We start from the raw sequence: 24,768 nt of genomic DNA on the forward strand, positions 1-24,768 counted from the left end.
TGGCCAGAGCCCGTTGCCAGGGCGACGCCTGCGAAGATGGCGGCTGCGTCTCCGTTGGATTTCGACGGCGGCAAAGCTGAGAGGTGAAGGCCAAAGTCCTTGCGGCCTCTTTTCATACAGATGTGAAGAGGGTGCCCCCGGGATCTGACTCCTGACGTTCTTGAACAGCTAGGGAAACAGGCCCAAGCAGTGTGTCGCGTGTGTGTGTGTGTGTGTCCCGCGGTCAGTGATGGAGCCTGGACTTGGATCCCCAGTTCGGGGCTCCCCACACACCTCACTCTCAGAGACGGGCTCCATCCCTGGGTACTCGCTCTCCAACTCTTTCCCTCCTCTCCCAGCAATGAAGCCAGTTCGAAATGGCTGGATGCGCACTACGACCCCCTGGCCAACATCCACACCTTTTCCGCCTGCCTGGGTGAGTCTGGGGCTGCTGTCCCGGTTCTGGGGAGATGAGTTGTCAGATGACGGTTCTGTAGTGAAGCCGCTGGGCTGATGCCCTGGCTTATGGCTCTTTTGTGTTTTCCAGCGCTGGCAGATCTGCATGGGGACGGGGAGTACAAGGTACGGTATCACCGCCGCAGAAAGAGAACTGGGGGGGTAGCGGGGGTGGGGGGGTGGGGGGGGGGAGATGCCAGAATTGACATGTCCCGATGGCCCCAAAGAAGCTCAGCATAATCTGGGTGGAATTCATGAGTACTCTGAAATGGCACATTTAGTGTTAATTTTTTTTATTATTGATTTCAGAGAGGAAGGAGGGGGGGAGAGGGAGAGAGAAACATCAATGATGAGAATCATTGATTGGCTGCCTCCCACACTGGGGATTGAACCTGCAACCCAGGCATGTGCCCTTGACCAGAATCGAACCTGGGACCCTTCAGTCCGCAGGCTGATGCCCTATCCTTTGAGCCATGCCGGCCAGGCTAGTGTTAAATTTTATCTTTATGCAGAAGGTGAAGAGGTCCCATAGATTTCATAATACAGAATGCAGAAAGTAAAGCAGAACAAGTGCTGCTGGGCATTTTGCTAAGACAAAGCCCCTTAGTTTTGTTAATTCTTTGCTGGAAGGGCAGGCACCTCCCTTGGCTGGATGTGAGGGCTTAGAATCTGGAGGGGAAGTAGAAGGGACTTGAAGGGACTTTTATGTTTATCAGAAAGACATCGATTTTAAGATTAGCCATGAGCTGATAATGGTTGAAGCTGGGTGATGGGTTCATTATATGAGTCTGTCTACTTTTGTCTGTGACTGAAATTTTTCCATAATAAAAAGGTTGAAATTTAATTTTAAACATAAAAATAGCCCGTTTGACCCATGAACCAAGTTGAGGCCTGGGTCCTGGGCTCGATCCCCAGTAGGGGGCATGCAGTAGGCAGCCAATCAATGATTCTCTCAATATTGATGTTTCTATCTCCCTCTCCCTTCTTCTCTGAAATAAATTTTAAAAATGTATATATATTTAAAAATAAATACATAAACATAAAGGTAAATAAAATGTAAACATAGAAATAAATAATTTTAAAGGCACAGGTTTTTATTTTTATTTATTTATTTAGTTCTCACCCCAGAACTTTTTTTTTTTTTTTAGAGAGAGAGAGAAGGGAAGGGAGAGAGAAAGAGAAACAGTGACTGGTTGCCTCCCGTACACGCCCCGATCGGATGGAACCCGTGACCTCAGTGTACGGGACATGCTCCAACCAGCTGAGCCACACTGGTCGGGGCCAGGCACAGGCGTGTTTTCTTTTAAAGGTTGGAAGATATATTGGGCTAAAGAAAGGAAGTTAACATATATTAAGTATCCATTTCTGGACTAGACCCGCTTTGAGGCATTTTCACATACTTAGATATTATTGATCCCCATCTTGTTCATGGGGAAATGGATTCAGAGAGGCTAAGTTTACTGAGTTTGTAGAAAGCGGCAGACCTGGGCCTGTCGGATTCTGTTATTTATTTGTTCCACTATATAGCTCAACCTTTGTCCTGGGCGCATTAGGTGGGCGGCTCAAGGATACATGGAAAGTGCGGTAGGATTTGTTGCCTTTTGACCCCAAATTCCTATATGTAATGCACTTAGCAATTCAACAAGCATACAGTGAACCCCTACTGTGTGCCAGCCATTGTGCAGACAGTAAACTCAGAAATGAATCAGTGTACAGTCTGGAGGAGATAGAGACTGAACACCAGTGTGTGCTTGGCACTGAGTTTACAGCAGTGAAGTATGGAGAAATCTGACCCGCTAACAAATGTAAAATGTTCAATGCTTTGGCGGGGTGCCTTTTTTAATGACTAGTTTGCTTACTGTTGATTCCCAACATCTAACCCAGCGCCTGGCACAAATCAGGTACTTGATAACTATTTGTGGGGAAATGATGGGTGCTAAAATAGAACATATGGAAAGTATTGTGGGAGCACCAGTGAGAGGATAATGAAAGCTCTCTGGAGGCACCAGGAGGCAGTAACATGTGAACTGCCTTTTGAAGGATGAAGGAAGTATATGAAGAACGCACAGAAGAGAGGAGGGGAGAGCAACCCAGCATCACAAGCAGAGGCACAGAGGCTTGGAAGTTCACAGCATACGTGGAAAGAGGAATTTTGGAGTTAGAAGTTGAGGCCAATGTAAAATAGTAGTTAAGGCCACTGGCTTCGGATTCAGACAGACTAGGTTCCAGTTCCAGATCTACCACATACGAGCTGTGTGAACATTTACGTAATAGCGCTAAGCCACAGCCTTCTCATTTGTGACATGGGGCTAACAATAACACCTACCTCATATGGTGTTGAGAAGATTAAACGGAATTCCTGGCGTGGCTCCTGGTGCACTGTACGTGCTCGGAATCCAGACGTTCTGTGGCAGCCCCCATTCTGGCTGGAGCGTAGCATGGGTGCGAAGGTGATGGTAAACAAGTTGGGAACTAGATCAGAGAGCCTTGAAGGCCTCGTCAGGAGAATGGGCTTGCATGGCAGCAGCAGTGGCATGGAGTATGGGTTGGAGGGTGAAAAATGAAGACTGGCCCTGTCTCGGCTGGAGCATCATCCTGTACACCAAAAGGTTGTGGGTTTTAATTCCCAACCAGGGCACATTCCCAGGTTGCAGGTTCAATTCCAGGTTGGGGCATGTGTGTGGGGGATGGCCAATTGGTGTTTCTCTTTCACATCAATGTTTCTCTCTCTCATTCTCTTTTTCTCTCCCTTCCTCTCTAAACACATCCTCGGATGAGAATTAAAGAATAACAAAACAAAAAAACAGACTGAAGAGCTTGTTTTTGTTCTCTGCATCCACAGAGCACATTCTGCTCTGCATGCTTGCTTCTGCTTCCTTAGCTGTGTTCCCATTTGGAAGTCAGGTGTCAGAAGCCCAGAGTTTCCAGTGCCTCACTGACCTGGGCCACCGTCCCAGTGTCTAGAATAGTGCCTGGCAGGGAGCAGGCCCTGAAATGTTTACTGAATGAATACTGCAAACATCAGCTGCCACCTACTCCTCACTAGGACTCGCCATGTTCTGTAACTCATTATCTCATTTGATTTTCACTACAAGTGTCATGAAGTTGATAGACCCATTTTGCTGGTGGGAAAACAGGCACAGGAAGTTTATGCAACTTTCCCAAGGTCACAGAGCTTGCAAGCCTTATTGCAGAGCATTTGCTATGGGGTGGGAGTGAATGAATGAGTACCAGCAAAAGGACAGCCCAAGAAGAGGGTCCGGGGCAAGGTCTTAGGCCCTGAGCCTGGAGTAAGCTGCCTCTCTTTACAGCTGGTGGTGGGGGACCTTGGCCCGGGCGGGCAGCAGCCCCGCCTGAAGGTGCTCAAAGGACCCAGAGTACTGACTGAAAGCCCACTGCCTGAGCTACCGGCCGCTGCTGCCACCTTCCTCAAGGACCACCATGAACCCCGAACACCAGCTCTGGCACTTGCTTCAGGCCCTTGCGTGTATGTGTATAAGAACCTTAGGCCCTACTTCAAGTTCAGCCTGCCCCAGTTGCCTGCAAACCCCCTAGAAGAAGATCTTTGGAACCAAGCCAAAGAGGTAAGTGATGTGGGGATGGGAACAAGAAGGCAAAGATGGCAGCCACTGGGGCATCCTCCTTCTCTGCCTGGCTCTGGAGTTCACAGGCTTTCCCTCCTTCCTATGCTGTTATAGGACCGGATCGACCCCATGACCCTGAAGGAGATGCTGGAAGACATCCGGTGAGAGCCCACCTCCCCTTCCTCCACCTCCCACCCCGCCCTCCTCTCCGACTCTTTCATCCCAGAGCTCTTGGTCTAACCCCGGGGCTCTGTTCCTCAACTAAACCTGCCATGATTGCCCCTATTTGCAGGGAGAAGGCAGAGGTGCCATTGTCTGTGCAGTCGCTCAGGTAAGGGCCCTCTGAGGGCCTGGGCTCCGGCAGCTCCGGGGGGCAGTGAGTGCTGAGTGGCCTGTGGGTAGCCAGGCCCGGGGCACGCAGCTGCATGTTCTCTCCAGGTTTCTGCAGCTGGAGCTGAGTGAAATGGAGGCGTTCGTGAACCAGCACAAGTCCAAGGCCATCAAACGTCAGGTAATGCCCCTTGTCTTCATTTCTCCATTAAAAATGTGGGTAATTTTTTAACATCAGTGGTAAATTCTACAGCCAGACCTGACTAGTTTCATTTTGCAGTTTCCCTTCCAATCCCGCCACATAGATATGGCCACAAAGTGGCAGTCCCTCTGCTTTTCCAGCCAAGTGGCAGCTTTGGCTTGGCCTGTAGTTATATAACTTTGTAGAGCTTTCATTGTCGTGAGGGTAAAGGTAATATGTTCGCATAAGAGAAAATTTGGAAAAGAAAAGTATAAAGGAGAAATAGAAATGACTACAGTCTCACTACCTGAGGTACTTGCTCTTCTTGTTTTGGTACATTTCCTTCATAAATACACTTTTCTGTCCTGCTTCCCTTGAGTAACATGACATATTTTGAACATTAAATAATTTAAGAACTATGGTTTTAGTGGCCCTGGATTATTTAATTGATTTTTCATTATGTCATTCAGTGTTTATATAACTAGCCACATGCAACTCATTGAACAAGAAATGTGTCCCTTTTATTCACTTCATAGTTTTTTTCTTAGTTATACTTTTAATTGCTTTATTGATGAACCTATTCACTGATGAACTCTATTGGCTCCTGGCCTGGGGGCTGACCCTGAGTCCAGGGACAGACTCCCAGAGCTGTTCTCTGCATTTTAAAAAGGCCTCATGGGAGCCATGAGGTCACTTGAGCCAAACATGTTGATCAACACAGTCCTCAGCCGTTGGCTAGTCTTAGACCAGTTCTGTGAGAAGCACGTTCTCTCCTGCTGGTCAGCAGCTCAGATCCACAGCTGTCAATATCTTTGAGTACTTCTAAAACCAGGAAGTGAATCGTTGCTCAAAAGATTCAGTTTTGGGGCAGAGGGCAAGCTTTCTAATTGTGTCATGGGTACATGATTGGGAGCCACTAAGTTCCATATTTCTATAACCTTTCTCCTTCCACTCAGCTTGTAATCTTAAAGATAATCACACAGCCCTAGCTGGTTTGGTTCAGTGGATAGAGCGTCGGCCTGAGGACTGAAGGGTCCCGGGTTCGATTTCGGTCAAGGGCACATGCCCCAGTTGTGGGCTCGATCCTCAGTAGGGGGCGTGCAGGAGACAGTCGATCAATGATTCCTTCTCATCATTAATGTTTCTATCTATCCTTCCTCTCTGAAATCAATAAAAATATATTGGGGGGAAAAAGATAATCACACAGTGAGCAGCTTTATTCAAAGAAACATTTGGTCCTGCTAAAATATTTCCATAGGAGAAATTCCTAAAAAGGGGTCATCCCCTTCTCTTTTGTTCTCTCTCCGATCACAATGACAAAGGAACATGTGCCCACTGTAGAAATTACAGACACGCACACTGAGAAATTAAATAGCACCTGTGAGCTTGTTGTCCAGAGATAACCAGTCTTAGTATTTAAGGCTTTAGCCTTTCAGCATGTTTTTCTATTCATTTTTAAAAACTGAGATTATACTAATGTAACTTTTTACCTATTTTTTCTCTTAATACATTAGAAGTATTCTCCCTATCTTTGAATCTTCTTTTAAAATGTGATTTTTTAAATGACTGCATGGTTTAGGATCATATGGATAGTGCATAATTTACTTAGACCAGTGATGGCGAACCTTTTGAGCTCGGTGTGTCAGCATTTTGAAAAACTCTAACTTAACTCTGGTGCCATGTCACATATAGTAATTTTTTGATATTTGCAACCATAGTAAAACAAAGACTTATATTTTTGATATTTATATGCCATTTAACAAAGAAAAATCAACCAAAAAAATGAGTTCGCGTGTCACCTCTGACACACGTGTCATAGGTTTGCCATCACTGACTTAGACAATCTTCTTTTGTTAGAAAGTGAGGTTTGTTGCACTAAACACCTTTGTACATAAATCTTCTTTTGCCTCTCTGATACTCTTCCTCCTGTTTTACCCTCTTTCTTCCCTCCTGTGGTGTCTTGGGGGTGAATGGGGAGAATGGTGTGTGGGGATCCGGACTGACCCATGGAGTCCTTCTGCAGACAGTCATCACCACCATGACCACCTTAAAGAAGAACCTGGCTGACGAAGACGCTGTGTCCTGCTTGGTGCTGGGCACTGAGAACAAGGAGCTCCTGGTGCTGGACCCGGAGGCCTTCACCACTTTGGCCACGGTCAGTGTGGGGCCTGAAACAGCACACCTGAGGCCCAGGCTGCATTCCCTCCCTCTGTCCCCCCACATCTCCTGCTCCCAGTTCTTGGTAATACATGAAAAATTATAAAATATAGATAAGCATAAAGAAAAAATATATAAAGAAATCCCACCACTCACAGACATTTACCATTAAAGTTTCATCATATGTCTTTCCTGACATTTTCATATTTAGACATAGATATATAACTATATATATATTTTTTTACAAAAATGGCCTTGTGGTACAGGATCGTATAACTTGCTCTTTTCACATAGCAGTAGCTCATCAGTCTTTCCACATCTATATAAAACCACATCCTCCTTTTCAAAGGCCTCACAGTATCCATTTCATAGATTCACCACATGTATTTACCCCGTCACCTATTGTGGGCTTAAGTTGTTTTCCAATAATAGTTTTCACTGTTAACACCACTGCAGTAGGCATTCTTGCCCAAATGTCTTTGCATGCTTGTCTGAATATTTCCTTAGGCTGCATTCCTAGAAGTGGCGTAGTTTAGTCAAAGGCTTGTGCTACACGTTGCTCAGTTTCCCTCCAGAAAAATTGTACGAGTTTAAACTGACCAGCTGGGTATGCGTGAGGAAGTTGGGATTTCAGATAAAGAGGAGTCGGTCCCTTCAAGGTAGGGAAGGACTGGGGCTCCAGAGAAAAGGGATGTTTGAGCCTCTTCTTCGCAGATGAACCTACCCAGCGTCCCCGTCTTCCTGGAGGTTTCTGGCCAGTTCGATGTGGAGTTCCGGCTTGCCGCTGCCTGCCGCAATGGGAACATCTACATCCTGAGAAGGTAGCCACACGTGGTCTCGGGCCAGAGAGAACATCTCAGATACCTGGCAGTTTCTGGGGTTTGCAAGACAAGCAGGGGGCTTGGGCTGGAATTGGGGAATGGAAAGAGCTGAGACGTGCACGTAGGAGGCGGAACCAGGAGCACAGGGGGTATCTGGAGGCTTGTGTGATGGGGGTTGGCGAAGTGAGAGACCAGCTGGGTGGCTGAAGCACATAAGCAATGCAATCAGAAATTGGAAGAAATAAAAATAGTCTCTCATATGTGTTATATTGTTTTATAGGTGTGAGGCACTTTGCAGCGGGTAGTTTGGTATTCCTTACAACATTCATTTTTTTAATTGCGAGATGTTTTGAGCACCTACTTAAGCATTGTATAAGGTATTGATGAACAAAATGAACGCAGTTCCTACCCTTATGGGAAGATAGACATTAAAGTCAACAAACCAAGATAATATTGCAAATTGGATACATGCAGTGGAGGGAAAATGCAGGCTCAGTGGGAAGAAATAATGGGGTCAAGGTGGTCAGCAAATGCCTGTCCGTGGAAATGACGTGAAGGTGAGGAAGGGGCCAGTTTGTCACAAAGTGCAGGAGGAGTGTTGGCAGAGAGAACTAAGAACCTCAGGTGGGGAGACACTGGCATGTGCTGCTCAAGCGAGGTGGGCACGGAGGAGGGTGGGCAGAAACGACGTGAAGACCAGGTTGGCTCATGCAGGACCCATTAGGATGTGGTCAAGATTTTGGGTTTTATCTGAAGTCTAGTGGAAAGCTGCTGTGGGATTTTACTCAGAAGAATGACATGATCCATTTACACATTTAAAAGATTACTCTGCTGGTGGAGGGTAGATTGGCAGGAGGCCCAGGGACCGGTGGGAGGGTCTCAGCTGGGACATGACGTTGGCCCAGACTTGGTGATGAAGAAAATGGGCCATAGCCTGTGATTGGTAGGCAGGAACTACCCCTACTTTCTGGGTAAGAGAAACAGATTCAGCCCTAGCCGGTTTTGCTCAGTGGATAGAGTGTCAGCCTGTGGACTGAAGGGTCCCGGGTTCGATTCCAGTCAAGGGCACATGCCTGGGGTTGTGGGCTTAATCCCCAGTAGGGGGCGTGTGGAAGGCAGCCGATCAATGATTCTCTCTCATCATTGATGTTTCCATCTCTCCCTCTCCCTTCCTCTCTGAAATTAATAACAATATATTTTTTAAAAGAGAGAGAAAGAGATTCAGAGGTCAGGACATGGAAGCACAACAACTCTGATAAATTACTAAAGTGCCTAAGTCCACTGGCACTACATCTGGCTCCACTCACTGTAAACGGTCAGCTGCCAGGTCATCACACAGATCCCTGTAGTGAAGGTGGGAGGGAGGCCAGGAAGGAGGACACACTTCATGTTCCTCAAGGTCACACAGCTATTAAGAGGTACAGGTGGGAAGAATACCATGGTCCTCTGCTTTGGGGCCAAGGTTCCTTCCAGGATAGTCTATGGGGCTTAGAAAGAGGAGGGTAAGCCAGGGAGAGAGAGAGGGTTTCTCTGGGCTAGGAGAGTCTCTCTACTCCACAGAGACTCCAAGTGCCCCAAGTACTGCATCGAGCTGAGCGCCCAGCCTGTGGGGCTTGTCCGGGTCCACAAGGTCCTGGTGGTGGGCAGCAACCAAGACAGCCTGCATGGCTTCACCCACAAGGTATGGCCTCCGGGCAAGCACCCACCCCCACCCCTCCAGGCATGTCTCCCAGGTCCCCTTCCCAGCAATTCTAGCCACCCCCTCTGTCCATTCTAACCCCTAAGACCCCTGCAGACACCTGGCTATTCCCTCCCAGGGTAAGAGGCTGTGGACGGTGCAGATGCCTGCAGCCATCCTGACCATGAACCTCCTGGAGCAGCATTCCCGGGGCCTGCAGGCCGTCATGGCCGGGCTAGCCAATGGAGAGGTCTGCATTTACCATGACAAGACCCTGCTCAATGTCATCCGCACCCCGGTGAGCCCTGACTCCTTGCCTCACTCCCACCTCAAGGGCAGCTTAGCTGCCTCCTGATTCCACTCTACCCACTGCCCTTGACTTTTAATGCATTTCAAAAACATTTGTTCAAAAACATTTGTTGAGCACTTCATATGCACAACTCATTGTATTGAGGGTATAAAACAATGCTAGACCTTGCCTTCAGGGAGCTTAGTATCCGAGGTGACAGCCAGCCAAAGACAACGGATTCAAATAAAAGGCAGGCAGACACAAAGTGCTGAAAAAGCAGAGCGGGCTGAGGATCGGCGGTAGACAAACGGGGATGGAGCTCAGGGATGAGAGGCGCGCGTGCTCTTGGTTAGGGAAGCCAGGGAGTTTGATGAATTGGGAACAGAGTTTTTCCAACACTAAGTTGTGAGTCATTAAATCACTTTAATGGGTCACAACCAGCAACATCAAATCCAGTGTATATCACAAGTGGAACTTGTGTGTGTGTGTGAATGTGTAAGGTGTCCTATGCCACAATAGAAGATTTGAGGGCAGGTGTTGTGGGTTGGGAGAAGGTAAAGAGTAAAGAGTTGGGCTAGAGTCACATGTGGAAGGGAGACGGGAGTACAAGAGCCATGGAAGGTTTTCTGGAAGAGAGTCAACATGATCACGTTGGTTTTGAGAGGCAGCAGAGGCAGCTGTGAAGGACAGACGGGGAGAAAGACTGTTCTGGGAAGCCTGTTTGGAAGCTGACCCCACACGCCCGGGGATGTTTAGTCTGGAACGATAGCCGTGGCAGAGAGGTTGGAGGGAGATGAGAACAGAGGAGCTATTTCAGAGGCAGCACTGCCCCAGGCCTCGCCTCCCATCTCACCTGTTATGGCATACCTGGGGACCCCCAACCTTACCCCTCTCCCGTAGTCGTGCTCTCCTCTCCAAGGTATTTTCCTAAATAAACTCGAGTGTCTGCACCGTAGGATGCAGTGACCAGCCTTTGCTTTGGCCGCTTCGGGCGGGAAGATAACACCCTCATCATGACGACGCGAGGTGAGGGGCGTCGGACCTGGCAAGGGGGTTCGAGTTAGGAGTGAAGGGAACAGGCCAGCCCTGGGAAGGAGAGAAGGTGGACGTAAGGCATGGGAGGATGTGGGTGTGGAAAGCAAGGCTGGCAGACACGGCACAGCTCATCAGCGGTTTGACCTGGTGACCTCAGGGCCAGGCCCTGGGCTGGATTGTGTCTCCGGTTCACCCAGCATCCCCAGCGCCTGCCACACCAGGAACATCAAAGTGCTCCACAAGTAACTGAAATGAATGAAATAACCAATGGTAGGAGGGTGTTTAAACAGACTTCACCCCTTCCAGAAACGCAGTCTCAGCAGCAAGGCAGACATGTACAGAGATGAGGCGGATGGTTTGGGGAACAGAGATTGGAATGTAGTGTGACTGGGGAAGTCACGTCTGTTTCTGGCTGTCCACTTCCCTAGGTGGTGGCCTGATCATCAAGATCCTGAAGCGCACAGCAGTGTTTGTGGAGGGGGGAGGTGAGCTGGGCCCCCCACCAGCCCAGGCCACAAAACTCAGCGTGCCCCGAAAGACGCGGCTTTATGTGGACCAGACGCTGCGAGAGCGGGAGGCCGGCACCGGTGAGACTCGGGCCAGGCCCTTCCTCTTCCTCTGCTGCTCTGAATTCAAGCAGCCAGGGAGCTGTGGGTGTGGGCAGGGAGGCCGAGAGGCCAGAGGGGAGGCTGGAAAGGCCGTCAGAGCCTGCTTCGAAAGGGCCTGGAACGCAAAGCTAAGATGTTTTTGTTTAAGTTAGTGGGAGCTGGGAAAGATGTGAAGCAGAAAAATGCAGTAACTCAACCAGCTCTGCCTTAACAAGGGATCTGGCTTGCAGTTTAAAGGTAAATTAGAGGATAAAGAAAATAACTAACAGACTATTGTAGCCTAGAGAACCCAAAGAAAAGCGATTGGTATACTAAAGAAATAATTAGGAAGTTCTCAAAGGTGACCAAGTGTAAAGTATTCAGAAATCAATAGCTTTTGTGTATACCAACAATAACCAGTTAGAAAATATGATGGAAAGTTTCCATCCACAAAGGCAAGGAAATCTCTAGAAACAAACTGAAGAAGACGTACAAAATCCAATAAAGGAGATTATAAAACTGCTCTCATGAACATCAGAGTCCACATGAATGACGAGATTTACCAAGTCTCAGGGTGGCAAGACCTAAGATAAGGCTGTGGATTAATGAACAGCTTCCAGAATTAGTCTAGAGACCTAGGGAAGTAACAGCACAGCCCCCTGGGATTTATTTTGAGGACCTGACCAAATGATTCTAACAGTAACGCTGAGAAATTTGGAGGCAGTGGGAATGAGGGGACTTAGCCGATCACTGAAGCTCTAGGAATTCACAGCTGTGATACCAATAGGGGAATTGATACCGATCAATGGCACATTTAGGAAGTCCAGAAACAGGCCCTTGTTTATGTGGAAAGTTAGTGTATGTTAAAGGTATTGTTTCAAATTAGTGGGGAAAGAAGACACTGTCCACAAAACGTAATTAGAACAACTTGCTTCTAGAAAAAAAATTTAGAACTCTACCTCATAGCAAACACAAGATTCCGGGTAAATTAAAAATAAAACTGTTAAAGTACGAAAGATGGGATAACATAAAGACGTAAAACTTGTGAATGACAAAAAAGCACCTCATAAAGTCAAGGACAGAGGGCAGACCAAGTGCTAAATCTGGAGAGACCACAGGAGTGCCGCGCGGGTGGGCTCTGGAGCTGGCTTTGAGGACGAGTCATTGATCTTGACAAATGACTAGAGTGAGGGGTGCACCTGGGTGATTTGAGGGGTGGGATGCCGTGGCGGAGGAAGGGAAACGAGCTTGGTGTCTGCATCACTGAATTTGAGGGGTTGATGGTGCATCCAGGTGCAGGTGGCCATTAGGCAGTTAGAAGCAGGAGGCTGCCCCAGGTGCTGAGCTGCTGGAGACGCCTGTCAAGTGTGGACATGGGCCAGGCCCTGAGGTGGGCACCGAAGGCCCAGCAGGCACGCGTCCCTCACAGTTGTTCCTCTTCGGAGTGGTCACGGCCAGGGCCGGACATGGGTTGTCCACGGGAGGAAGACAGAGGAGAAGAGGACCACGGACAAGACTCCAGGGAACACCAGTGCTCATGGTGGAATGGAAACAGCCAGCAAAGGACCCTGAGATTGTGCGGGCAGCGAGGTGGTAGAACCAGGAAGAGGAAGCAGGAAATAGCCCAGCACCCAGTGTCATCAGAAGGCTGGACTGGTGGACCTTGGCCCTCCTTTTCCCCACCTCCCCAGCCTCTGCAGACCCTGCCCCCTGTACCTTCGTCTTGCACTCTCCCCGCCCCCTGCACCCACCCCCGCCTCCCCTCCCCACCTCCAGCGTCAGCACTCTGTCTCCTCAGCCATGCACCGGACCTTCCAGACCGACCTCTACCTGCTGCGCCTCCGGGCCGCCCGTGCCTACGTGCAGGCCCTTGAGTCCAGCCTGAGCCCCGTGTCTGCGACAGCCCGGGAGCCACTCAAGCTACACGCTGTGGTGAGCACCCAGGTGTCGGGGGAAGTCAGCAGCCTCGGGGCTGGAGAAGCAGAGATAGGGGTGGGTGGGAGCCCTGCCTCCCCAGAGCCAATTCCAAGTCAACTAGGCCCCGTGCCCCTTCTCACCTTCCCACAGGCCCAGGGACCAAGTCCTCCTTTGTGAGAGCGTGCTCACCTTCTCTCTCCTGGGCTGCCTCTGCCCCCCGCTGGCCACACAGGGACACTCTCCAGCTCCCTCATTCCCAGTTGTGCTCAGAAAAGCCCCAGACGTGGGGCAGGGCACACAACTCCTCGCCTTGGGATTTTTCTTTCCCGGAGCCTGGAGGGACTCCTCCCGCCATGGTACCGGGAAGAAAGCGGTTCATTTCAGTAACTGCCTGAGGCTTGCACAGGCACCCACACACAGGTGGCCTTAAGGTCATCAGGGCTCCAACCAGCTCTCAGTAGGTCCCTGGGGGTGCCATCTGTCCCAACTGGGCTTCTGACTTCTCTTTCCCTAAAGAAAGTGGATAGATAGAGGAAGAAGCTACAGAGCAACCGAGGGTAAGAGGGAGGAAAATGAAACTATTTCGGCCGCCGCAGGATGAGAGGGGAGGTGGGCCAAGCTCTAGGAAGAGGGTCAGGGGCAGTGGTTGAGGACTCGGGTAGGGGCTGGGACTTGTATCCCGAGGCCAGCTCTGCCTCTGACCCAACTTGCCGAGTGGCCTCTCTCAAACCTCTTCCTGGCCCTGGGCCTTGGCTGATTCCTGTACCCACTGGAGCTAACCTTCTGGGCATTTTGGGAGGCAGGTGGACAGAGAGCTAGAACAGCTGGAGGAGGATGACTTGAGGACAGTGATGAGGAAGCAGGGCCGGGGCACACCGTGTCCCACGCCCAAGGCCGCTAGGTCTACCCACTCCACCCTCTCCACAGGTTCAAGGCCTGGGCCCCACCTTTAAGCTCACACTGCACCTGCAGAACACCTCGACAGCCCGGCCCATCCTGGGGCTGCTGATCTGCTTCCTGTACAACGAGGCACTCTATGCCCTGCCCAGGGCCTTCTTCAAGGTAATTTGACAGCCTCCTGAGACATGGAAAGGTGGGAGCGGGGGGGCTGATTAAATGCCCACAGAGCCTCCACCCGGTCAGAGGCGAGGGCTGGCAGGGGCTGCAGCCACAGGTTAGGCTAGGGCACAACAGGGCCTCCGGGGAGAGCACCCAAGACCTGCCTCAGCTGCCCCACTCCCAGCCTGCGAGAGTCTCAGAGCCACGCAGCCGGTGCTGGAGAACAGCCATGCCAGGCCCTCCTGTGCCTCTCCCAGAAGCCTGTCGGTCCTGCAGCAGCTCTGGGAGCCTGTCTGCCTCAAGGAGAATCTTCCGGAGTGAAGGTCCTGGTTTTCCCCTGGCATGAGGGCTGATTTCCTAATGTCTTTGTCCCCAAACTTAGGTTCCCTTGTTGGTGCCTGGGCTCAGCTACCCCCTGGAGACCTTTGTGGAGAGTCTCAGTGACAAGGGCATCTCAGACATTATCAAGGTAGGTGGCCGTTGGTACTGCGTGGGGAGGACGGCGGGAGTGCGTGTGGACAAGGTCCCCAGGTGGCTGCCGGCTGGGGCTGGGTATCTGCACCGTGGCCTGTCATTAGGGCCAGTGCAGACCAGGCCAGGCTTGGCCGAGCAGGGAGGAAGGGCTCCAGGGGGCAGGACCCTTCTGCCATGAGCACCTCCTCCACAGGTGCTAGTGCTTCGAGAAGGCCAGAGCGCACCCCTGCTGAGTGCCCACATCAACATGCCTGTGAGCGAGGGGCTGGCAGCTGCCTGACCCCTGGACTGGAATTAAAGCCCTGCGGAATGGGACCAGGAAGATCCAGCCCCTTTCACTGACTGGGCAGAGGCAGCGGCCAGCCTGCTCCCCGCGCAGCAGGTGCTGGGCCACAGCGTCCCTCTCCCCTCCTAAGCTCCCCGTGCTCGCCATCCGACCGCGGGTGACCTACAGCAGCAGGTCAGTGACTACCCAGGAGGTTCAGCGCCTTTCCTCTCAGGAAGGTGCAGGCGCCGGCTCACTGGGCTCCGGCTGCTCCTCTGTCCTCCCCACTTTCCTCCAGAGACCACACCCGAGCCCAGAGGAACAGCTCTGACGCAGTCCAGGTGAGATGAGGGGCACGGCCCACCTTCTCCTTTGCCGCTCCCCTTGGGCACAGCGCCCATTGCTGCAGCTGGCCCAGCCAGAGGTGGCTGGGGCCTGGCCTGGGACAGTCAGAGGCTTTACTGGGTGAGACTGAACCCCCTGTTGTTCCCTGGGGTTCCAGAGGCTTAGCTGCTGCCAGTTCAGCTTGAAGCAAAACACATGCTCTGACCTCCCCTTGTGAGCTAGGCAGGGCCCCTTCTTTCTATTCGGGGGCCCTGAGTATAGCTGCCTCCCCACAGGGGGCTTTTCTGAAATCTTGGGCTCAGTCAAGGTCTCAGGCCCGTGATGCTCCATGCAGAGGGCATGGGGTGAAGACCGCACAGGCACTGCTCCCGACAGGATGCTTGGGTCCAGAATGTACACCCAGGAGAGCAAGGCTCAGGTAGACGGAGCAGAGAGGGTGCTGGGGGGCACAGAGGGGCATTTCTGGGGCTCTGGGGAGGTGGCACAGGAGGCAGAAGCCCAGAATTGCCGATCAAGATGCGCTTCAATGCCCTGGAGCCCAGAGCAGCCATGTGAGTGGAAAGTTCGCCTGGCAGTGGCCATAGTGAGGGAATTCGCTGGAAAGGCATGGACCAGAGGCTCGAGTGAGTCAAAAGGCTGAACAAAGGCACATGTTTAGCCCACAAGAACCAGAGACCCACAGTCCCGGCCCTCGGTGCCTCACAGCCCTGGCCAGTCTGCCTGGCCACCTCTCGGCATTCTGGGGGGCCACTCCTGAGACAGGAGCCCCACTCCCAAGCCAGGGGCCCCACTCCCGGAGGACCTACATCTTCCCCTCTCTGAGCAGGAGCAGCCCGATGTGTGGCGACAGCTCAGGGTTGTAACCCAATCCCTGGGGACCTTAGTTTCCCCTTGTGTAAATGAGGCAGTTTGACCGGATTCCGCTCTAAAATCCTATGAGCCCGGCAGCCCCTCTAGAGGAAGTGAGTCGGCTCCAGAAAAGGGGATACTTGACAAGAATAACTGCAGAGACTTTGCCCTGAGGCTGAGGGCCCCAAGCTGACGGCCACTGCCAGGCAACAGCCTCTGTGCCCAAGACACAGTGAGGGACTGGGTGACAGCCACAGCCAAATGGTTAAGACAAGCAAGGGGTCTAGACAAAAAAGAGCCCATCCCCCTCTCTGTACAGTCCACACGCGCAGACATGGACCAATTGGGAGAGGACGGTGAAGGGTTCTGGATCGAAGCAACTGATGCGCAGGGGGAACACACAGGAGGTTTCACCCGGAAATGGACAGACAGGGAGAGGGCGTTGGGGCACAGCAGGGTCACTGTCAGAGGCTTAGCTTAACCTGAAGAGCTTTCTCAGGGAGCTTATCCGACAAGGAAGCGCCTGCCACAGAAGGTGTAGCCCCTTGTCACTGGCGCTGTGTCCTGCGGGCTGGGCTACCACCGCTCAGGGGGCTGTGTTGAATCAGATGACCTTACAGCTCCTCTCACCCCAGTGAAGTGATGAACTGTGTGAACTCGGAACAAAAAGGTCTGCTCTGGGTTCTCATGGCTATTCATGATGAAAGCGGAGAAACTGCTCCTAGGCCCAGCAACCAACGTGAGTTTATATGATGGACTACCATGTGCTGTTACTGAAACACATGAACTGCGGTGATGTGGACAATTTAAGTGAAGCAAGAAGCAGCGCGCGGGACCCAGGGCCTCACTAGTCAGGACTCCGGGAAATTGTGTACATTAAGGAGGAGAGTTGGTGCCTGTAAAAAGAATGTTTATCTAAACACACGAACCTACTTAGTACTATGGAATTAGACCGTAAGAAGAAAAGAGCGTCTCCCCACCCCAGCTCTGCTCCCCTGCTAGTCACTTGCAGCTACCTTAGCTATTTATTTTGTGACATGCTGACACTGGTCTGGCTCGATCTGCCAGTCTCAGACGCTGTCTGTGGGCTCCCTTTCCTAACAGATATGTGAAAATTATTCACTGTGAACCAAGAATTGGGCTATAATTAAATTACCTTTTGAGTACCGGTACCTTTTGTTTTTCATGGAATTAATAATTACCCTGTTTTTTTCTTTTGCTTAGTTTTCTGTGCTAATTCTCCCCCTGCTGGTCTGACCGTTCCTTTTTACTGGACACTTGCCTCCATCCGGGGGCAGCGGGCTGGAGGGCTCCAGAGCTGCTGCAGAGCACGTCTCCCGGTTCCCTTTGCCGTGCCCTGGGCCAGCACCCAATCCCTGGGCCCCGTGTCTTCCTCCTCCATCATCTGTACCCTCATCTGGTGAAGCATATCCACAGCTACTTTCTTTAAAAAACCACTAGAGTTAACATTTTTAAGGCGCTATTTGTCTGAAATTTTCTCTTTTTAAAAAATATCTTTTTATTGATTTTGGAGAGGGAGAAATAGAAATATCAATGATGAGAGAGAATCATTGATTTGCTGCCTCCTTCCTTCCCCCTCCCCCCCCCCCCCCCCCCCCCGCCGGGGAGTGAGCCCCCAACCTGGGCACATGCCCTGACTGGGAATTGAACTGTGACCTCCTGGTTCATAGGTCAATACTCAACCACTGAGCCACGCCAGCCAGGCTGAAATTTTCTTTATTCAATTCATACACATATGTGATAGTTTGGGTCGTAAAATTTGACGTTGAGAATCCTTTTCATGCAAGAACATCGTTTTTAGGCAGTGCTCCCATTACTTTTTATTTTGTAATGCTGTTGGGCAGTCCCATGCTCCGTTTGCTCCTGGCCTCCTCTCTCTGAGGCTCTGAAATGTCAGGACACACCTTACTCTGTGTCAGTATTTGTTGTGCTGTGGGTAGAGATGTGCATCCTTCAGTTCTGGAAAATTCCCTCCCATTTTCTCTGTTCTCTCTCGAATTCTGATGAGGCCCGGCATCTGTTAAATCCAGAGAGAACAGGATTGATCCTCTGATTTTCTTCTCTCTTCTCTTATTGTCTTTTTATTCTGTTTTTGAGAGATTTTTATCTTCCAGCTCTTCACTGAAATTATTTTTAAAATGCTATTATTTTCTCAACTCTTTTTGTCCTCTGTTCAATCTTTGATCGTGATGTCTTTTCAAGGAGCTCAACACCACCACCAGTCAACTGGATATAACCGACATCTCTGGACTGCTTCCACTGAGCAGAACACACATTTTCCTGAAGTACATGGACATTCACTGAGAGAGACCACATTCTGAGCCACAGAAAACACATTCACAAACTTAAAATAATGAAATCATACAATGTCTGCTATCAGATCAAATGGAATTAACTGGAAAATTCAATTTCATGCAGACTTTGATTTCCCCAAAACTGATCTATAGATTCAGTGGGTTCCATTCACAATCTCAAAGAGGTTTGTACTGTTGGAACTTGATAAGCTGATTCTTAAATCTACATGAAGCACAAGGACCAAGAATAGATCATAGGGGATCATACACAGTGGGGCAAAATAGAAAAATAAATTGTGGTATATTCAAAGGGTCACCATACAGCAAGGAGAAGGAATGCCCTACAGCTGTACACACTTAGACAAATCTCAGAAACAATGAGTGAAAAAGCAAGTCACAGAAGAATAAACATGATACAGTTCCATTTATATAAAATTCAAAACATGCAAATGTAATAAAATTACAAAGCAAAGCCAGAGAGTGATTAAGACAGTAGTGTGTCCTCTACCAGGGAGGGGCACCGTAGGGACGTCAAAGGAAATGGTATCCATTTCTTAAGTTGGGTGGGAGCGTGTTTCTCTTTATAAATATTTTCTTGCATCTCCTTTTTAACTAAAAAAACCTCACACACACACACACACAAAAGATACTCTGGAGGAGGGGTAAACAGAGGAGGGAACAGGTGGTTTGCAGTGCCCATGTCACAGGAGAGCACCCTAGCAAGCAGCATCTGTAGACATTCACTTCACCCCATTTTTGGTCCTGCCTCTCATCCCTATTCTCTCCCGTGCCCCTGAGACATAAAGCTTTTCAAACAGCCCCTCTCGCACCCCAGAAGGGTGGCTGCTTGATTGTCGGGGGTGGGGTGGACACTGGGGGAGAGGCATCCTAGCTGCTCCGCACAGACTGGGTCAGCCCCTCCTGTGTCAGCCCCAGGCCTTGCCTTCCACGTTGCTCATGGAATTTCCTGAGCATCTGTAGGTTCTGGGAGGCAACTTGGCACACACAATTTCATTCTCTACTTCTCTGCCAAGAGAATAAATGAACCTCCATTCACTTTCCATCTTTTAAAACTCCAGGCTCTCTGGTCTACTGCTGTCTCCTGCCTATTTTCTTTCTCCTTGTAAACATATATTTTTTCTTACTATCATTTCAGATTTGAAGAGGAAAGAGGTACACTGATGTGCTTAAAACCTGTCACATTTAATTAGTTACTAGATTTAAATGAAAAGGTTTAGTAAGTAGCTCCTGAACAGTCCCAAGAGGAGTGTAGCCCTGTCAGCACCACCTGTCACAGATGCTTGAAGGAGAAAGCACAAAGATCTGGGTTCAAATCCTGACTCCTCCATTTACTACCCCATGAACTGATCACATCAACTCTCAGAGCCTTAAGTTTTCTATCCACATAATTGCTGTTCAGTGTATCAGGTTAGCTAGAGAGAGGTTCAATGAAATTGCTGATGTGGGAATACTTCTAACTCTAAAGCAATGAACCTGGGGAAATATTTTAAATGTGCCCTGGCCAGTTTGGCTCAGTGGATAGAGCATCAGCCTGCGGACTGAAGGGTCCTGGGTTTGATCCTGGCCAAGGGCATATACCTCTAGTTGCAGGCTCCTCCCTGGCCTGGGCCCTAGTTGGGGCGCGTGCAGGAGGCAACCGATCGATATGTCTCTCTCACATCGATGTTTCTCTGTCTCCCACTCTCTAAAAATCAATGGGAAAATATTCTTGGGTGAGGAAGAAAAACAGAATTTTAGATGCTCATGCCCCCGATCAGTACATGCCACCGTGGCCACTGGTCTCCCACCCCATCCCACCGCGGCCACAGAGGCAGAGCCCTGGCTCCTCAGGTGTTCAGTGGTTCCCAGACGTGACAATCAGAGGAACCTGAAACAGCAGCCGGGCAACAGTGAGGGACCAGAAACCCACAAAGCTGGAGGGAATCCAAGAACCAAGTGGGCGTTTTATTAATCTGGCAAAGGGGCAGCTGGGTTGGCCAAGCAGCCCCTTGCCAGACCCTCCACTGCACTCGGGGGCCACTGATAGAGGCAGACTCACAGGGCCCATGCCCTGGAGACTGAGTCCAAGCTGGGCAGGGGCAAGGCCAAGGATGGGGCTGGAGTTGCTGAAAGCAGACATTAAGTACCAACCTGCCTCTCCTCCTGAGGCCGGGGGTGGGCCTGAAATGAATTATGAGCCCCTTCACCCCTCCTCCCTCCCTGTACAGCTCTGGCTCTTCCTGGAGTCAGGAAGCCACCAGTCCCACATCAGCTGTGGTCTGGAAGGTGATCCCGTCCCCAGGCAACGGGGAGGCCAGAAAGGGCCAGAGCCAGACAAGGATCCAGCGGGGCCCCAGGGCTGCCTGCAGGTTGTGGCAGGGGCCCAGGTCATAAGAGTGCTGGCCCCGCGCCCATTCCCAGGTGGTCTGGCCCCGAAGCAGCAGCATCCCATGGAAGAGCAGCCCGGCCCCGCAGAACAGGGCACCCGCCACACACGTGTCGGTCACGAAGGCCAGCGCGAACTGCGCCAGAGACACTCTGCCTGCAAGGAGAGAACAGACGGGATCAGGGGGCAGCAGCAGGCCCAGTCCCCCAAAGCCCAGCTCCTGCCCTCCAGCCACCCCCTACCTCCACCATGAAGCAGAGTTCATTCCTCCCCCAGCAAACAGTGAGTCTCTGTTCCCTAGCCGGCCCCTGCTGGGTGATGGGAACACAGCAGTGACCCGGGCAGACACAGTCCTCTACCTTAGGTATGACTTTCATTCATGCGTCCCAAATGTTTGAGCACTTCCCATGTGCTGGACATGGTGTCAGGCACCGCAAATATCAGAATGAACCTCTGACCTCAGGGAGCTCACAGACATTCATGAGGTCCCTTCTCAGTTATTTAATTATAGCTGTACTGTGTGCTACACTGGAGAAGTAGAGCATCTCTCTGTGGAGGCCTCCTGCAGGCTTCATCCTGGCCCACAGTCGGTCACAAGTATCTGCTGAACTAAGAACTACAGGACAAGGGTACAGAGGGGACTGTGGGTATAGAGGTCAGGAGGAAGGAGGCAGGGGAGAGAAAGCCCAGAGCATTTGGGGGGGGGGGGCGGGGACAGAGTATAAAAGACCAGTGGGGCTTTTATCTTGGGTGGTGACAGAAGAAAGAGGAATAAATGTCATCCAGAACTTGGCCTCTCAATAAACCTCCTGATCCAAGTCTTCCCCTGCCTATAACTTTCACTGGCTCCCCACTGCCCAGGCAAGTGAGGGCCATCTCTTCACACCAGCATTCAAGGCCTCCACCATCCAGTCCTAACCTACTGTCCTGGCCTTAATTCTCAAAATTCCCATCCAATTGCCTTTGCTGCTCCCTGCCCAACATCCAAGGCCTCGATTAGAATGGTCCCCTTTAGAATACTCCCCCAGTGACCTTCCCCCAGTGACCTCCCCAGTCTTTCCTCCTCGGCCAACACCTCCTAGAATCCTTCCCTAATTCTCCCAGGCAGATCTCTGTACCTGTGTTCAAGCACTGTATTTTACCATATCCAGTTGAATACCAGGCTGTCCTCACCACCAACCCCAATAAATGATACTGGGACTGGGTCCCCAGGGCATTGCTAGGGACTGGCCACAGCCCCATCTCCCACCAGAATGGCCCACTACTAGGCCCTCTGCCTCTCTGTGGAGGCCTCCCTGGCTCCCACCTGTGAGCAGCATGAGCCAGGGCAGCAGGAGGAGGGCAGCGGTGTGGAGGGGCGTGTGGGCTTGCAGCAGAGCTGCCAGGGCAGGGCCCAGCAGCACAGAGACGTGGAGCAGGACGCCCGCACCATGAAGCAGCAGGCACAGGAAGGGCCGGTAGTTGTGAAAGCCCACGCAGCGGCCCAGCAGGCGGCAATGGTGATCCCGACGCAGGATGCAGACGCGGCAGGCAGAGCAATGTCCGCTGCGTGGCGGCACCTGGCTCTGGCACTGGTAGCAGTAACTGCAAGGAAGAACCACAGGGTCAGTCCCCCCAGCAGCTCTGGGTGCCCCGTCTCATGCCTGTGAGCCCGTCCTGGGAAAGCAGAGGTTGCCCTTGCTAAGCCTCAGGTTATCCATAGGTAAATGCAGGCTGAACACCACTTCCCAGCCCTCCCAGTTCTAGCACTGCAGGTCTGAGGTCACTTCCAGCTCTGACATCTTTAGTCCTAAGGCCTTTCTCTGGCTCTAACATCCAGGAGCAAACTTCTGCCTTCCTCCACAGTCACCATGAACTCTCACCTGGATTATGGCAACAACCTCTTGACTAGTTTTCCTGACTCCACCTTTGCCCCCTCCTAGAGTAGTCTCACCCCAGCACTGATCCTTAAAAATCTAAGTCATGCCCTAGCTGGTTTTGCTCACGTGGTTAGAGCGTCAGCCTACAGATTGAAGGATCTTGGGGTTCGATTCCGGTCAAGGGCACATACCTCTGTTACAGGCTCAATCCCCAATCCCGGTCAGGGTACGTGCAGGAGGCAACCAGTTGATGTGTCTCTCCCACACTGATGTTTCCCTCTCTGTCTCTCCCTCTCCCTTCCACTCTCTAAAAAGTCAATGGGGAAAAAAAATCCTGAAGATTAACAACAACAAAATCTAAGTCATGTCCCTCCTCTGCTCAAAACCTTCCAATAGCACCCTGGCCAGTGTGGCTCAGTTGGTTGGAGCATCGTCCCATGCATGGAAGGGTCTTGGGTTCCATTCCCAGTCAGGGAACATACGGAGGTTGTGGTTTCGATTCCTAGTCAGGCATATATGGTAGGCAACTGATTGATGTTTCTCTCACACATCAATGCTTCTCTCTCTCTTGTCCTCTCTCAGCCTGTCTCTCTAAAATCAATATTTTAAAAATATATTTTATTGATTTTTTACAGAGAGGAAGGGAGAGGGATAGAGAGTTAGAAACATCGATGAGGGAGAAACACCGATCAGCCCGCAACCTCCTGCACATCTCCTACTGGGGATGTGCCCGCAACCAAGGTACATGCCCTTGACTGGAATCGAACCTGGGACCCTTCAGTCCACAGGCTGACGCTCTATCCACTGAGCCAAACCAGCTAGGGCTCTCTAAAATCAATTAAACACACACACACACACACACACACACACACACACACATATCATCAGGTGAGGATTAAAATAAATCTTATAAAACAACAACCCTGCAATGGCTTTCCATCTCACTTCCAGTAAAAAGCAAAGCCTTCAATGTCCTACTAGGTCTTTACATGTCTAACCTCTCTCCTCCCCTTCTCACTCCACGTTGGCCTCACTGGTCTTCTTGCTGTTCCTGGAACATGCTAAGCACATGACTGCCTCAGAGCCTTTATGTTGTCTGTTCCCTCTGCCTGGAACACTCTTCCCCCAGATTCCCACATGGCTAACTCCCCCACCTTCTTCAAGTCTTTGCTTAAATGCCACCTTCTTAATGAGGCCTACCTTGTCCACCCTATTTAAAACTGCAACTTGCACCCCTTCTACCCTGCTCTACATTTTGTGTCCATACCACCGTCTTCTAACATTCTATATAATTTATTGATTATGCCTACAGTTTACCTGGCACATAGGTGCTCGGTAAAATTTGTAAGTGAATAAGTAATACCCCTAGCTCTCCCATCCAGGTTCTAAATGAGTTCTCTGGTTCTAACAGGCGGAGCCTATAGAATCTGGTTCTAACATCTTCAGGTCCCAAGGCCCCGCCCCCTGTCCAAGGTTCCCGCTACACCGCGGAATCCCGTGCCCCACTCACGCCCAGCCCTGGCCTAGACCGTGGCCGGCCAGCATCACGCCCCGGATGCTGGGATCCGAACACAGGAAGAGCCCCACGTTGCCCAGCAGGTTAAGCAGCTGGAAGGCGGCCAGCGCCAGCTGGAAGGCCCGGGCCAGGGGTCCCAGCGGGGGCGGCCCAGGACCCAGCACAAGCACGTAGGCCAGCTCCAGACCCACCGCCGTCGCCCACAGCGCGGTGAGCACGAGGGGCAGCCGCGTGGGCGGCCCGTCCGCGCTCCCCACCGCCCTGGGCTGCCCCATGGCCTGGACCCACCCGCTGTACGGTCCCGAGTACCCCGCCGCTTCCGTATTGGGGCGGGGATAGTGTCAGACGGAAGTCTACCCTGACCAATGGAAGCTCTGAGGGGCGTGGCTGTGAGTTTAGAGTCACGTGGAGTCGCCAGCGGATGCGAAGATGTGATTGGACGGCCTAGTGAGCCAAGAAGATGCTTGGAATCCCGTTGGCGCTGGAACTAGGGCGGGGCAGCGGCGTTAGCGCCGCCCACCCACGGCGGCCCCGCGCCGCCCGCTGAAGCCCGGCTCGCTGGGCTGGCTCTCCAGGGTGCCTGCAGGATTGAGTTGCACCCTTGGTGGCGTCGGGGTTTCCCGGCTCAGCACATTCCCCATGACCCCCCAGCCTCCCCGATATTAATAGCCCTGCATCGGCCCATC

The 24,768-nt window shown here is 51.2% G+C and overlaps 2 protein-coding genes across 4 annotated transcripts; one reads left to right on the top strand and one right to left on the bottom strand.

Moving 5' to 3' along the window:
* Window positions 1–18: 18 nt before the first annotated feature.
* On the top strand, window positions 19–17,178 carry BBS1 (Bardet-Biedl syndrome 1). 2 transcript variants are annotated; one of them, XM_081098613.1, is made up of 17 exons: window positions 19–83; window positions 339–415; window positions 527–561; window positions 3,747–4,019; window positions 4,134–4,180; window positions 4,312–4,350; window positions 4,458–4,530; window positions 6,554–6,685; window positions 7,402–7,508; window positions 9,048–9,189; window positions 9,326–9,484; window positions 10,432–10,501; window positions 10,939–11,097; window positions 12,896–13,029; window positions 13,942–14,076; window positions 14,456–14,542; window positions 14,741–17,178. In XM_081098613.1, exons 1-17 carry the CDS (start codon window positions 37–39, stop codon window positions 14,825–14,827), a joined length of 1,803 nt encoding a protein of 600 aa, XP_080954739.1. In that variant the 5' UTR covers window positions 19–36; the 3' UTR covers window positions 14,828–17,178. The 2 variants fall into 2 exon arrangements, with proteins under 2 accessions (XP_080954739.1, XP_080954740.1); XM_081098614.1 differs by having other exon boundaries at window positions 9,069–9,189.
* A 1,194-nt stretch (window positions 17,179–18,372) lies between these two features.
* Window positions 18,373–24,399, bottom strand: ZDHHC24 (zDHHC palmitoyltransferase 24). 2 transcript variants are annotated; one of them, XM_081098616.1, is made up of 3 exons: window positions 24,371–24,399; window positions 22,014–22,291; window positions 18,373–20,863 (listed from the first exon to the last, which is right to left on the bottom strand). In XM_081098616.1, exons 2-3 carry the CDS (start codon window positions 22,024–22,026, stop codon window positions 20,568–20,570), a joined length of 309 nt encoding a protein of 102 aa, XP_080954742.1. In that variant the 5' UTR covers window positions 22,027–22,291; window positions 24,371–24,399; the 3' UTR covers window positions 18,373–20,567. The 2 variants fall into 2 exon arrangements, with proteins under 2 accessions (XP_080954742.1, XP_080954741.1); XM_081098615.1 differs by having other exon boundaries at window positions 24,077–24,399.
* Window positions 24,400–24,768: the final 369 nt, after the last annotated feature.

The sequence above is a fragment of the Myotis nattereri genome, assembly GCF_964212035.1.
Source record: "Myotis nattereri genome assembly, chromosome: 9".
Lineage (NCBI taxonomy): Eukaryota > Metazoa > Chordata > Mammalia > Chiroptera > Vespertilionidae > Myotis > Myotis nattereri.

Coding starts and splice junctions, on each gene's coding strand:
- ZDHHC24 (XM_081098615.1), bottom strand. CDS start 24,357: ATGGGGCAGCCCAGGGCGGTGGGGAGCGCGGACGGGCCGCCCACGCGG. Junction 22,292..24,076: donor GGTCTAGGCCAGGGCTGGGC/GTGAGTGGGGCA, acceptor TCTTCCTTGCAG/TTACTGCTACCAGTGCCAGA. Junction 20,864..22,013: donor CTGGCTCATGCTGCTCACAG/GTGGGAGCCAGG, acceptor CTCTCCTTGCAG/GCAGAGTGTCTCTGGCGCAG.
- BBS1 (XM_081098613.1), top strand. CDS start 37: ATGGCGGCTGCGTCTCCGTTGGATTTCGACGGCGGCAAAGCTGAGAG. Junction 9,485..10,431: donor TCAATGTCATCCGCACCCCG/GTGAGCCCTGAC, acceptor TCTGCACCGTAG/GATGCAGTGACCAGCCTTTG. Junction 11,098..12,895: donor AGAGCGGGAGGCCGGCACCG/GTGAGACTCGGG, acceptor CTGTCTCCTCAG/CCATGCACCGGACCTTCCAG.